Source organism: Vidua chalybeata, chromosome 13 (assembly GCF_026979565.1).
Source record: "Vidua chalybeata isolate OUT-0048 chromosome 13, bVidCha1 merged haplotype, whole genome shotgun sequence".
Lineage (NCBI taxonomy): Eukaryota > Metazoa > Chordata > Aves > Passeriformes > Viduidae > Vidua > Vidua chalybeata.
In genome coordinates this window covers 12620341-12633119 of record NC_071542.1, presented here as the reverse complement: position 1 = coordinate 12633119, position 12779 = coordinate 12620341, and the positions used below count along the sequence as shown (strand labels likewise).

The 12779-nt window shown below is 45.2% G+C and overlaps 1 protein-coding gene across 9 annotated transcripts in view; it reads left to right on the top strand.

Moving 5' to 3' along the window:
* Window positions 1-1465: 1465 nt before the first annotated feature.
* Window positions 1466-12779, top strand: part of ZFAND6 (zinc finger AN1-type containing 6) — a 36339-nt gene continuing 25025 nt past the window's right edge. The window contains exons 1-3 of one of the 9 annotated variants that reach the window (XM_053954533.1): window positions 1556-1570; window positions 2798-2829; window positions 4285-4375. Coding sequence is in view for 2 of the 9 variants with exons in the window: in XM_053954535.1 (XP_053810510.1) it covers window positions 8516-8517 (2 nt within the window). In the remaining 7 variants the exon portion in view is untranslated. Of the gene's footprint in view, window positions 1571-1957; window positions 2054-2797; window positions 2830-2850; window positions 2993-4284; window positions 4376-8383; window positions 8518-8549; window positions 8836-12779 lie in introns of those variants that run through there. The other 8 variants (XM_053954529.1, XM_053954531.1, XM_053954530.1 and 5 more) reach the window with 8 other exon arrangements.

The following is a 12779-nucleotide window of genomic DNA, read 5'->3' as shown; positions in this document are numbered from 1 at the left end:
GAACAACCAGAGGGAATTAATTCAAGTTAAAAAAAATAATTTTAAAAAGAGATGATCATGGAGAGGCTGGGAGGAATGCAATCATCACTCCCTGCAGCTCCTTATGATTACTGCCAAGACCTTGAAAGTGCTCCAAATAATGTTGTGGTGAATGCTGTGATATCCACATGCAATGCAGGTCATCTTATGCTCATGCAACCTGGCATTTGGAAAACCGATTGCATCAGCAAAGGCAGCCAAGACTGAATAATCTCTACCAAAATAGCTGTAAAGCTATGTTAGCACTTCCATGCTGGTTGCACCAGCATTTTCTAGTGTTGATCCAAGCTCTGATATTCAAAACAAACAAACAAATAAGGTGTTTTCTTCCCTTTTAGTGCTTTTTCCAGGTTTATGGATCTACCGACTCAGCTCTCAACATGGGTGATAGCAAGCTCCTAGCAATGAGAAGCCTTTACTTGGATTTTATCTTTGCTGAAATCTTTATGTGTCCCCTTGCAATGCTTTCCTCTGCTCAAAACAAGACCCCAAATTTTAAATCTCTTCACAGTACCTCTAGGACATCAATGATCCTGATGGGACCATTCCAGCTCAGTATATTCTGTGATTGTATGAAATGGGAACATGTTTTACCCAACCTCAGCTTCTCTGGCTGCATGACTGCACACTCTTCCTTCCCTCCTCCAAAACTCTCCACTCACCTCCTGCCAGCTACTCGAGCCTTGGCCCATTCCTTTTCCCTATCCACAGACAGAATTCTCCTTTTATTTGTTTCATGTTCCTGGAATCCTGTACTCCATATCTGCTTCAAGCCATCAAGTCACTCATCATTGTTAAATCTCACCTTTAAAACCTCCCTGCATGGTATGGGCTGGGACAACTGGGGAGACTGTATTAAAAAAAAAAAAAAAAAAGTAAATATATCCATATATATCGAGTGTGAGATGGAAATGGTGGGCATGTAAAGAAGCTGTAGTGGATTGTCTCAAAGCCCCACAAGGAGAGAAGAAAACACAAGCAGGTGACATAGTTAAGAAGAGACGCCAAGGCCACCGCTGCCTTCCCACAGGGCACAGAAGGCGAGGGGCCTGTGAGGGACCGACCCCACACAGCCCCTGAGCCCCGCAGGAAGCCCCGCCACGACAGACCTTCCCCTTCACGGACCTGAAGGGCAGAGGGAGCGGCAGCAGGCGCCTCCATGGGTATTTTACAGCAAAATGAATTTATTTGTGGGGCAGGAGGGCGGCCGCCGCCGCCCCAATAACCGCTGCCCGCTCGCCCGGCCGCCGCCGCCGCGTTCGCCTCAGGTCACCCCTGCGGGCGGGGGGGGGACGTGGGGCGGGCCGCTGTCCCTTTAAACAACATTCGCTGGTTCACGGCGCCGCCGTCGCCGTGTAATAATTACTCGCGGGCCGTAGCGCCGCCTCCCGCTCCCCGCGGCCTCCCTGCCTGGGCTCCGCCAATCAGCGCCCGCCCGCGTCACTCCGAGGGCAACGAAACACGGAGAAAGGGGAAAAAAAAGTTTGGTGAGGAGCGAGCGGGGCCGGCGGGCGCGGCGGGCCCGGCGCAGGTGAGGGAGCGCGGCGGGGCCGGGGCGGCCGGGCCGGGGCTGTGGCCGCGGCCCCGCACCGCGACGGGGCGGGGGGACGGCGGCCGCCCGCCCACTGGCCCCGGGAGCGGCGGAGGGGCTGTGGGGAGGGTTCCCCCTTCGTACCCCCGACCCCCGCACGCCGCGGGCGGGGGGCTGCGGGGCGACGGCGGGCGCGGGGCCCGCGGCTCTTTCTCTGCCTTTTTTGGTGGTTCCGTCCTCCTCTCCCCACCCCCGGCGGGCGGCTGCGTGCGCAGGAGCCATCCCGGGGCAGAGGTGTTTGTACTCGTGTCCTTGGGTGGAAGGGAGAGGCAGAGCCGGCCCTCCGCCAGCGCTGCGCCGGCCGGGCCCGGCCCCGCGCCCTCCGCACGGACCGCGGGGTTTCGGCACCGCGCTGGAGCCGGCGGCGCTGCCCTGCCCGCCCGACGGTTCCCCCAGCCCGGAGCGGGCCCCGCCGCCCCTCGGGTGAGCTCAGTGCAGCGGGCTTGGCTGGTGTGGGGACAGGGGTGCTCGGGAACCAACGTGCGCTTTGTGTTGTACCACTCTTGTAGTTAAACCAAGGGTTAAGGCTTGTAAAGTCTGTCGTACTTCGGCGTTTCGCTTTATGGGAAGTTATTGTTGTTGTTTTGGTGTTCGCCCAGGAAGCCTGTGAGATTTAACCCAATTTGCCTCCTAGGCTTTGCCAAAAGCCTGGAGTGATAGATAAAGGGTGTGAACATCCACTCTTGTTTCCACAGGATGTTAGGATTGGGTAACCTTAGAAAATAGAAAGGGCAGTTACCTTACTGCTAATAACAACAGCAGCAACAGCAAAACACAGAAGCTTCCACCATATGTGCTGGTGTAATGTGGAGGCATTCAGCAAAACCCTGGTGGTTACTTCACCCCCTGCATGGGTTGACTTCAAGTACACCGTTGTGTTCTGAAGTCCATTCCCGAGTGTTTGTCCGGGCTTGTCCTATAATAGGTGTCATTGCATAAGAGTTACAGGGAGCAAAGAGCGTGCCGAGTTTCTTTCACTCTTCTAAGGTTCTGTGCTCACATCGTAACTGTGCCAAACTCTTCACTGAAAAGAGAAGGGCACAGCTTGGTAAGCTGCCCTGTGAACTTCAGTGAAAAAAAAGAAAGAAATTATTCTCTCTTTCCTCCTACTTACAAGTAAATGTTTTTGTTTGTCTTGTGTCGTCTTAAATAATTTTTTTTGCACAGAGTGCTAATCCTCTTCTGAGCTGTGGATGATGGTAAGTCAACAATTGAGGAAGTAAATATGTCAATTCATTCCTTTGTCCCTTTCTTGTCTGTCCTCTAACTTTTACAGCTTTACTCTTTGAATTTTATCTGATTTGTTTTTGTAGTGCTGAGGTACCTACACCTGTTCTTTACTATCACCTAACATCGAACAAGGTGACAAGCTCTTTTCTGATGTCTTGTATTTGTTCAGGCCAAAATAAATGTATAATGGGAGGATTTTTGTTCCTTCTGGTACTGAATAGCAAAGTCTCTGACATGTCAGTGGCATAGTTCCTTGGGTTTATTACTTTGCAGATAGAGAAGAAGATATTCTTCACTAGTGGGAAAATTGTCTCCTGTATATATTTCATAGAATACCTCTTAAAATGTTTGTTTTAAAAACCTGTGACGCATGTTAAATTTATTTTAATCTGTTACTATTGAGCTTCTTGACTAATCATGAATTTATGGCAAAAATTAACAACATTGTATATGACAGTATACTTAGAGGAGTGTGATTGAAGAATGTAAGTTTACATTTCAACTTCTTGTTACTTCATGGTCTCAAATAGCACATTCAAAACCTTACACACAAATAGCTTGAAAGAGATAGTGGCAAGTTATCAGAGGGTGAGTAACATTAACACAAACTACTGAAAAGTTGCTATGGTTACAGATAAAGGTAATCCCTGTTTCTGTGAAAGTGTGTCATTTTGTAACAGCTGTATTAATCGGTCTGATTTCTGAGAAAATTGGAAGTATACAAACTTCTGGCTCAATTTCCTTGGCAGTTAATTGCTATGCACTTTGTTTTGTTTAATACTGAATGGGCTGCGACTTGCATTCAAGATACATCATTTGACCTACAAAGATTATTATAGTTTATGTATAAATGCACTTGGACTATGCTGAATTCAATGGAAACTGTAGTATACTTATTTTTTGCTCCACCCAAGAGATACTTGATGTCAAGGAAGTGTCTTTTAAAATGTCTAGATCCTTTTTCAAGGACTTCGGCTGAAGCAAGTGATGTTGTCCTCTGTCACCAGAGACCTTGGTTGTGCAGCTCTACAAGATACAATTCCATGTTCTGATTTAAAAAAAAAAGGACAAAACACCCAACCAAATCACACACCCCCCAAAACCCCCAACAACCACCCCAAAGCAAACCCATATGGCAGCTGCTGAGAAGTTGAAACCTGTGAGGAATGTCCAGCTTCATAGGCCAGGAGGCCACAGGGCAGGGACAAATGATTCTGTTAAGGGCTTTTTGCCTTTATAGAAAGAGTTGGGATGTAACATGCTGGAACTTTAATAGTGTCTCAAGTTAGCTAAGCTTTGAGTGGTTTGAGATAGCTGCTAAAGCTATCCAGTGGGATGTGTCTGTCTGGTGTGTCTGTGCTGCTGGCCAGACAGCTCAGCAGACCTCTCCGTATTTACCACATGCACCTCTTTGTTGTTTCCAGATCTGATTATTGCAGTGCAGTAGTACATCTGGGATTGAAAGCAGCAAGAGGGATCTCAGAAGTTCAAGATTACTGAAATCTCATCAGTCTGGTATGTTGTTCTCTTCAAACTCCTGGAATAGCAAGTTGAATTCTTTGTACGTGAGGGCCTCCTTAGTTACAGCTAAGGATAAGTTTCCTGCTAGGTTTCTAGGATCTTGGCTTTTCATCAGCAATTTCATTCTCGGGAAGTAATGTGCTACTAAGAGCTATGAACTGTGTATTGTTGGCCTTCTGTAGAAGATTGTTTTTGGTAGTGGTGTTTGAAGCAGGACAATGAACCCAAGCTCTGGGGACCTTCAGTCAACATACACTCTGAACTTGTTTTCATCTTGCTTATCCAGCTTGGAAATTCCAGGTACTTTTGCAGACTTTCAAAACTAAAGTCAGCCTGGAAAAGGAGCTACTGCTAGTAGACTTTGCAGAGACTGATGTATTGAAGAATGCATAAAATGAAAAGGAATGTTTGTTTCTTCACATAGGGATTTTTTCCCCACTGCCTTTATGCTGACATGGCACTCATGAAATAATGGGTTTTTTTAGGTTTGATAAAAACTTTATAATATTGTCTCAGAGTAATTTCTCAAATGCCAAAGTTCTGAAATTCCTATACTAATGTACTTTTAAAATTTATATATTTTAAGAAATACACAGCAAGTTTGGCAACTATTGTTTATAAATAGGGTTACAGCATCTGAGGGTGTGAAAGGAATGAGAAGTTAAATATTACTTTGAAAACTATCTCTAGTAATAAGAAAAGCTAAAAGTCTGAACTATAATAATAAAAATGAAAAAATTCAGCATGGTGTAGTGCAGACATCATTGACAACCAGAGGGTAAAGTCCTTTTCTCCAGTGCCAGTTCAGTGTGTGTATGCAGCAGATCAGTTTCTTTGCTACTTATTAACGCGTACAGAATCCAGGAGATGTCATGGATTCAGGACTGAAAACCAGGTGCAAAATAGTGAAGAAAAGCTTTTGTGGTTCACACTGATCTGCTGGGGCCTGGATTGAGTAACCATCTCTTCATCTAATCCCTGAACAGCCATCACATGTGGCTTTTGATCACTACTATTCTTGTCTCTGTTTGAACTGGTGACTTACAGATGGAAGGCTCTGTTCCTGATCTCTTGAGCTGTCAAGTCTCCCAAACTTGCTGTCTTCTGTGTGTGTAAGATTAGAGAACAAATGGCCTTTTAGCTGTTCCATGATTACCATAGTCAAATGAGAGTCAGGTGCTCTCTTACTGCCCAAGTGCAAAGTTGGGTGGCAGCAAGCTGATTTTTTTTAACACTGCTGTGAAAGCTTCCCTGCTTTGTGTTCTCGCAGCTGCAATCTGCTGTTTTCCTTTTTTTCTGTTATTGATACAGATATTGTAATAGGAGCAAAGGCTTAACTTGAGCCTGAACCTTAAAATGTGCCTGTGCTGTTTTCCCAGAATGTATGTGTGTTTAGAGGGAAAATAGATGGCTTCTTGCAGAAACTGAGGTTTCACTACAATCCAGTTTCACTACATTTCCTTCAGCATGGGGTAATGGCTTGAATGGCAATTTTTAAATGCGTGGATTCCCAACATTTAGATACAGATATGTTTACCTATGATTTCTAGTCCAGTGACCTTAGGGTCAACCATGAATCTAGTTTGGATACCCCACTTCACAGATGTTGTGGGGATCTTCACTTTTATGAGGATAGCAAATTACTCTTGGGGCTTTCTTATTAGGACAGTGAGGTATGGGTGTGTTTTGGTTTTAAATGAGATGGGGTAAGAAAATCTGGGAGGCCAGTGCTGAGTTTGCTTTGCCATCCCCCTTCTGCTCTGGGTAAGCCATAGTCTTGCTCATCAGAGGCTGGCCAAACTTCTGCCAGCTCAGAGACTCAAGGCAGGTGGAAGGGGCTGATTAGCACCAGAGCTGGTTTCAGGAGTTGGCCAGACTGCAGGGCCTGAGGGGGGAAGAGGTGGGGAGGAAAAGGGATGGAACATCTCCCCTGTGGTGATAAGAGCTGCTAGTTGCCTGTGTGACAGAAGCACGAGCTGAAGTGTGGGATGTTTGTTGATAAAAATTATTTTTCATTGCCATTACAAGGTGGTGAGACTGCTGTGGTAGCAAACAGAGCTGGAGACTTTGGAGTACTATGTTAGGTTTGGGTTTTTTCCCCTCTTCTTTTTAAAGTATCCCAACAACAATCTTGACTATAGGGTTGTCATGTCTTCTAGCACTCAACAGTTTGGTTGATATAGTCTGTGACTTGTGCTGCTGTTTCTATGGGCCTAAAGTGAATGTGCTCTGAATTGAAGCTTTCCAAGATTGGTTCCTGAGATACTTTGTTGGTCTGTTTTGTTTGTGTGTACTGTTTTCTTGGTTTTGATTGCTTAGATAAGGGTTGGTCAAAAAAAGTGTCATGCAAGTGTGAGTTATGCTCAGGGGACCTCAGATCAGCTTCCAGCAGTGCTGGCTTTCATGGGGCACTGAATTCAGATGCAAGGATTGAGGTCTGGTTGTTTCAGTTTATATTTTAGGTGTTGTGGGGGAAGTTCTGTAAATATTGTTAATTCTATTCTTGTAGTGTTTCATACATATCAACTTATAACCAATTGCTGCTTTTCAGTTGTACTTGGATTTGTGGCATGATAGGTTGCTTTAAAATAGCTAACACAAAATGTGCAATTTCATTGTTTTAGCAGAAGTAAATATCCTTCCTGAGGGTGTTTTTTATGCTCTTTTTGGTGTTATCACAGCTCAAGGGAGCACTTAGCTGTAAATATTTTCCTGATGTTGCGTAGTATTTGCAGTAAAGCAGTGTGCTGGACTGCCTTGGACTTCATTAATCTGTATTAGGGAAGTTGAAACTTCCCTGGTTTGTGGTATTGGTAGTGGGTGAAGTAAGGGAAGGCAGGCAGTTCCAGCACTGGGAAAGGTGGCAAGAACCAGAAACAAGTTTTTCCTCTCTGCTTTCACACACGACAAAAACAACCCCAATCTGCTTGTGCTGACAAGTGCTTTATCTTCCTCTAGCTTAATGTTTTTAGTTATTTTACACTAAACACGTGAAAATATTTTATGTAAGGCAGCCTTGCTACCCAGATAAGTCTTGTGTAACGATGATGATATTTGTGGGTACAGGAGGGAACACTGACTGTGTTCTGGCTCTTCCCTGTGTTGCTTGTTAGGATGGGGCAAGGTTCGTCTTGAACCAGGTGTTCTATCTGCACTTGTGAAATATTTGTTAAGCCTGGTTTGGTTTTTACTCGTCTTTTCACTGGATAGTTGCATAGGGAACCACATCTGTGTTTGCACGAAGGAAAAAGAACCACTTTCAGTCTAAAACACAGGTTTTTGTGTAGTGCTGAGGGGAAGCTGTGCCGTGAGAAACGCTGCTGTCATAACGTGACCAGGATCTTGCAAATTTGTTCAGTCAAGTGAAGCCTGAATAAGCACAAAAAGTTTCTGGCAGAAGCCGTGGTACCTTGTGGGATGGAGACAGTCACTTCCTGCGGAGCTCCTGCTGACTCATGCTTTAAATGGGTGGAAGTCTTTGGAACCGGCGAGCCGATGTATTTTTAGCCGGGGTTACTAATTTATACAGTGTGTTCGGCCTCCCAGGGTAACTCCAGTCACCCTTAAAGCGCGGATGGGCTCCAAACCCACAGCTAATTTTATCCCATAAGTGGAGCAAGCGGCAGTTGTGTAATTGCCGCGGGAGCAGCGTTCCCAGCCCTCTCGGGAGCTATCCTCTCTTCCACCCCCGACCCCCGTGGTGGAGCGAGGTGCCAGGAGGGGTGGGTGCCCCACGGGGACCGGGGTCCGTGCCGGGCATCAGTCCCGGGCTGCGCCCGCGGCTCGGGTTTGTCACGGCGGCAGCGGGGCACGGTCCCTTTAAGAGCGCGCGCCCGGGGTGCCCGAGCCCGCCCAGCCTAACCTGCTAGCAAGGAAAAGTTCTTTACGTGACGGACAGGCCGTTCCGCCAATCAGCGGGCGCGGCCCTGCCGGCGGGGCGGGCCTCCGCCGCTTCGACCAATAGGAGCGGGAGGGCGGGCCCCGTGCCCACGGTAGGTTGCGCCGAAGTGCAGCTCCAAGTGAAGTTAATCTGGGGTGAAGCGAACAGAAAATTGTGGAGATCGTGTTGGTAGGAATTTTGCCGTTCTAATCGCGTCGTGTGCCGTCGTTCCGCCCTCCGGGGCAGTGGAGTTCATGTGCGTGGGGTTTTCCTTCGTCGTTTCGCTCTCTAATGATGGCAGGATATTAACATTTATGCAGGGAAGCAGAACAAAAGGGCTCTTTAGACAGGAAATAAGGTGCTGAGAGACTCAAACTTGACCGAGTTTCTTTTGTCATCTCTCGCCTTGCACCGGGTGTTCTGGCGTGGAAGAATCGAGCGGTTCCACATTATCTTACGGAGAAATGTTAATTCTAAAATAGCGTGGATAATGCTGCTGTTTTGGAGTTACACAATGTTACAGGAAGAGAGCTCGATTTTAACTCTAACTTCCCTGATTCTGATGAGATTGGAGGTAACTAATTATGACAGCTGCTGTGGGATTATTCAGTGATAGCATTTGCTCCAAGTCATTTGTCTTAAATTGTCCTTTGTTGTATCACTGAAGGCTGCTGTGCTGTTGTCTGTGTGTTTGTTCTTGATGAGAAGAATGTCTCGCAGATCTTTAGCATTTAGAACAAAGATATGTAAAAACTATGTAAAACATGGCAATTTTTTCCACAATTTTAATCAGTTTTGTAGGGTGTCTGGGTCTGTAAGAGCTCTGATTACAAACACAGGCAGAAAAAATGAAGTGTTACTGCTCTGTGTTGCAGCTATTACCCTTCTAGCTAAGGGGGAGAAAAAAGGAGGGGGGAGAATTTTCTTTTTCTTTGGAATTGGTCTGAATCTCTTTGGAAACCTGTATTGCCTAATGGTAGCAGGTGTTTTATTTGAGGGAAGATTGTTTTCAGTTTCTGCACCAGTTATATCATATATGGTATTTTTAGTGACACTTTATGCATCTGAAAGGGCTTCAGGAACAGGAAAAGTATGAATTGCCATGGGTAGCATGGGATGGGGTGAGAGGGAGGAGAGCAGGAAGTGGTGAGGCAGGAAACAGGGGGGTTCTAATGAGAATGAAGACTTTCTTTTAATTGTCACCCTTTCTATATTAGATGAGGCTGCATACAGAACAAAGCTTTCAGATTGGGAAATCTATTTTCTTACTTCCCTAAATACTTCCTGTTTTTATAAAATCACTTGGGTTGATACACAGCTGCTCCTGGGAATTGGAAAGAAAGACTCATGTTCCCAGTACTTGTTGAGTCTAAGAAGTTTGATGGATTTTGTATGATTAGTCATGGTGATAGAAGAATGGATGTGAAAAATTGAGCAACAGTCTTTCAAATGACCGTGGAAAGCAATTGCTTGGACCTTTACTGAATGTAAACAAGTGTTATTTTCAAAGTGTAGCTCGTTCTTTCAGTTTTACATTGAGCCATTGTGTTTTCTCCTAAAATGCTGGGAATAGATTGCTTTTATGTATATATATCAGTGTCTTGACACACTGGTGTCTTGCCATGGGCTCGTGGCTTATAGGTCTGAATTACTAATTTGCTCTTGCTGCCTTTATCTGTTTATGCCATTTTTAAATGCCCTGTATTGTATTTAAATCCTGAAAATACTATTTTAGAATGGGCAGTGACTATATCTTTTAGCAGAGAGCTAGGATAGGTTTTTTGTACTGGGTTTAAGACCAGGATACATAAGTGTTTAATACCTGGATATTAATTTCTTAACTTCCATGTGATGCTAGGCCTAAGACCAAGTGGCTAGATCAGGTGTATGAGGTGAGAGGGCAAGAAGAGTTAGCTGGAATTTCTCTAAACTGATGAGTAAGTATATTGGAATTGCTGAAACTAAAGAAAGCCATCTGAAGTATTTGTGTGCTATTCAATATTGCATTTAGCCAAAAACTGGTTTCATTTAGAACCAGATAAAAGCTGATACATGAGTCAACTTGGTTCCTGTTGCTTGATCACTGAGCAGCCATGTTTCTTGAGTCCCCTCTGGCCCCCAACTTAGGGAAGATGTATTATCTGGGACCAGTTTTGCTGATTTATTCAACACAGGAGTGAAATGCTCAACTCTCTCGCCACATGTATACAGTTCTAATGCAGGCTGTTTGTAGAAAGCAAATCTGCCCTAAAGGATAAACATACCACTTTGCTGGCACAGCTGTACAACTTCTGTATTCAGGCTACAGCAAATGTTTCTTGCCTGCATTCAAAGCCGTTGCTGGCAGGACCTGTGTTGTCCCTGCACAATGATTGGTTGTTCCAGCATTTCTTGTTCATAAAAACCTTCTCCTGCACATGCTCCATCTGCAGATCTTAAACACTGTGAATGTGTTGTGTGCTGTGGGATTTATGTGTCTGCTTCTTGTGCCAGGATGGAATATACATCTCTGATGTGAATAAGAGATTCTTAAAACCCACTGTAACCCTGTGTACAAAATGCAGGACAAAATTTTATCTCCCCTCTTTGTGACAAAGGACATCTGTGCCCTACAGTCCACCAGCTGCTGGTGGCACTGCCCAGTGTGAGGTGGGTGGCCCAGCATGAGCTGGACGGTGACCCTGCACTCTGGTCCTGTTCAGTGCTACTTGGAGCAGGCTGTGTGCCTGCCATGGGCTGATCTCTGTATAATATCCCCAAGCCTTCTGGAAGGCTGCTGCCTACCCCAAAACCAGGAATGTGGGCTTTGGATCCCCTCTGCTTGTCGGGCCCTCTCTGCCACACGTGGGGCCTCCTGCACGCTCCCAGCAGAGGGGTTCTGTGAGCACTGCAGCCACAGTCAACTAGGCTGGCTCAAATTGTTCTCAACTCCTGGCTGGAGCCAGCCCAACTGGCTCTTTTCCCCTTCTCTTCCTCCCCCTGTTTCCCAAGTGGTTTAGGGATCATTTCTGCTAATTGCCCTGTGCCCAAGGCAGAAGGGAGGGGGGAGAGGAATAATGTCATCCTAGAGCCTGTCAGCCACCCCCAAAAAGGGACACCTGCCCTTGCTTTTAGCTGGGAGGTTTGGCCTCTAACAGGTTTTCTTGCAGTTTCTAGGAAAGGGGTGAGCTGAGGAGGCAGGATCAGCACAGAGCTGCTGTTGCAGGGCAGATTGGTGCCCAGGACCAGCCCTCTCCTGCAGATACAAGGGCTCCTCAGGAGATAGTTGTGTCCTCCTGTGGTGTGGAGCTCACTCTGGGTGGGGCAGATCATCTGCCCAGTGATGTTTACACTGTAATAAGGTTTTGTAAAAATAAGCATTTAATTGCACATGACCTACAAAAGAATAAAAATAGTTTGGATCTGTTCTTAGTTTAAAATCCATTTAATAGAGGCATGAAACATGTTTGGGATTTTTAAACCTGCTTTGTTGTTTTTTTTTTTTTTTTTTTTTACCTTTAGAAGTATCAGGAACATTAAGTCTTTCTTCCCTGTTCTTGTTGGATCTCTCAGATGTGTCATAAGCTTCTCAGCCCTTAATTGAAGGGGTGGGGTGATATATTTTTAACAGATCCCTTCTTCCAAGTGTGTTTATAGGGCTGTTGAGCTAAACCGAGATTAACTAAAACAAAGCTTTGACAGTGCAAAAACTGTTTCTCCTCAATCATGTTGGGAATCTTTGCTCAATCTCCAGTTTTTGAAAGAAACTGAGGTTTTTTTTCATTTGAGAAGTAACTTTTTTGGCTATTAAATTGTGCATTAAGAGATAAACTGAGTTAAATCCTAACTCGATCCATCTTCTGCTCCATTTAGATCAACTTCAGACAGTATTTTGGGTATTACTTAGACAAATGAATACACTCATTTGAGTATTTCCTAAAAATAGCTCCTTTTTAAGCAGCAGTTTTATTAAAACCACAGTTCTTCCTTTAACTTAATGCCTCAGCCGTCTTGCAGGAGCTCAGACTGTCTCTGTGCTGAAGACCATCCCTGCTCAGCTGTTCTGCCCTGCCAGGATGTATTTGTGTCACAAGACTCTAACCTTCAGGATATGGTATTTGTCAGTCTGAAATGTAATAATCCTGTATCTGGAGAACTAAACTATAAACAGTGTGGCTGGCTTGGCAGGCCCTGGCAGCCACCCCAGCAGTATAGCTAGCCCAGGGTTTAAGACAGCATTGTACCAGTGTGTCCTGGAATTCATGATGCTAATGCATCTTTATTTATGTGAAGGATTAGGGAGACAAATACAAACTTCATAATCAAATTGGAATGAGAGCTTGAGAGAGGTATTTCTGAGATGGAAGTGAGGTGTTTTGGGCTCGTTGAAACATTTTGCGTTGTGTGGTTTTTTTAAGCAAGGCCTGAAGTTTTCACGATTAGTTTGAGCAATGCAGGAGACTGGATGATTTTCATGTGTGTGCTGTGGAATATAATTGTGTTGATGAAAGCAGAATATTGCATGAGAAAGGCAGGTAT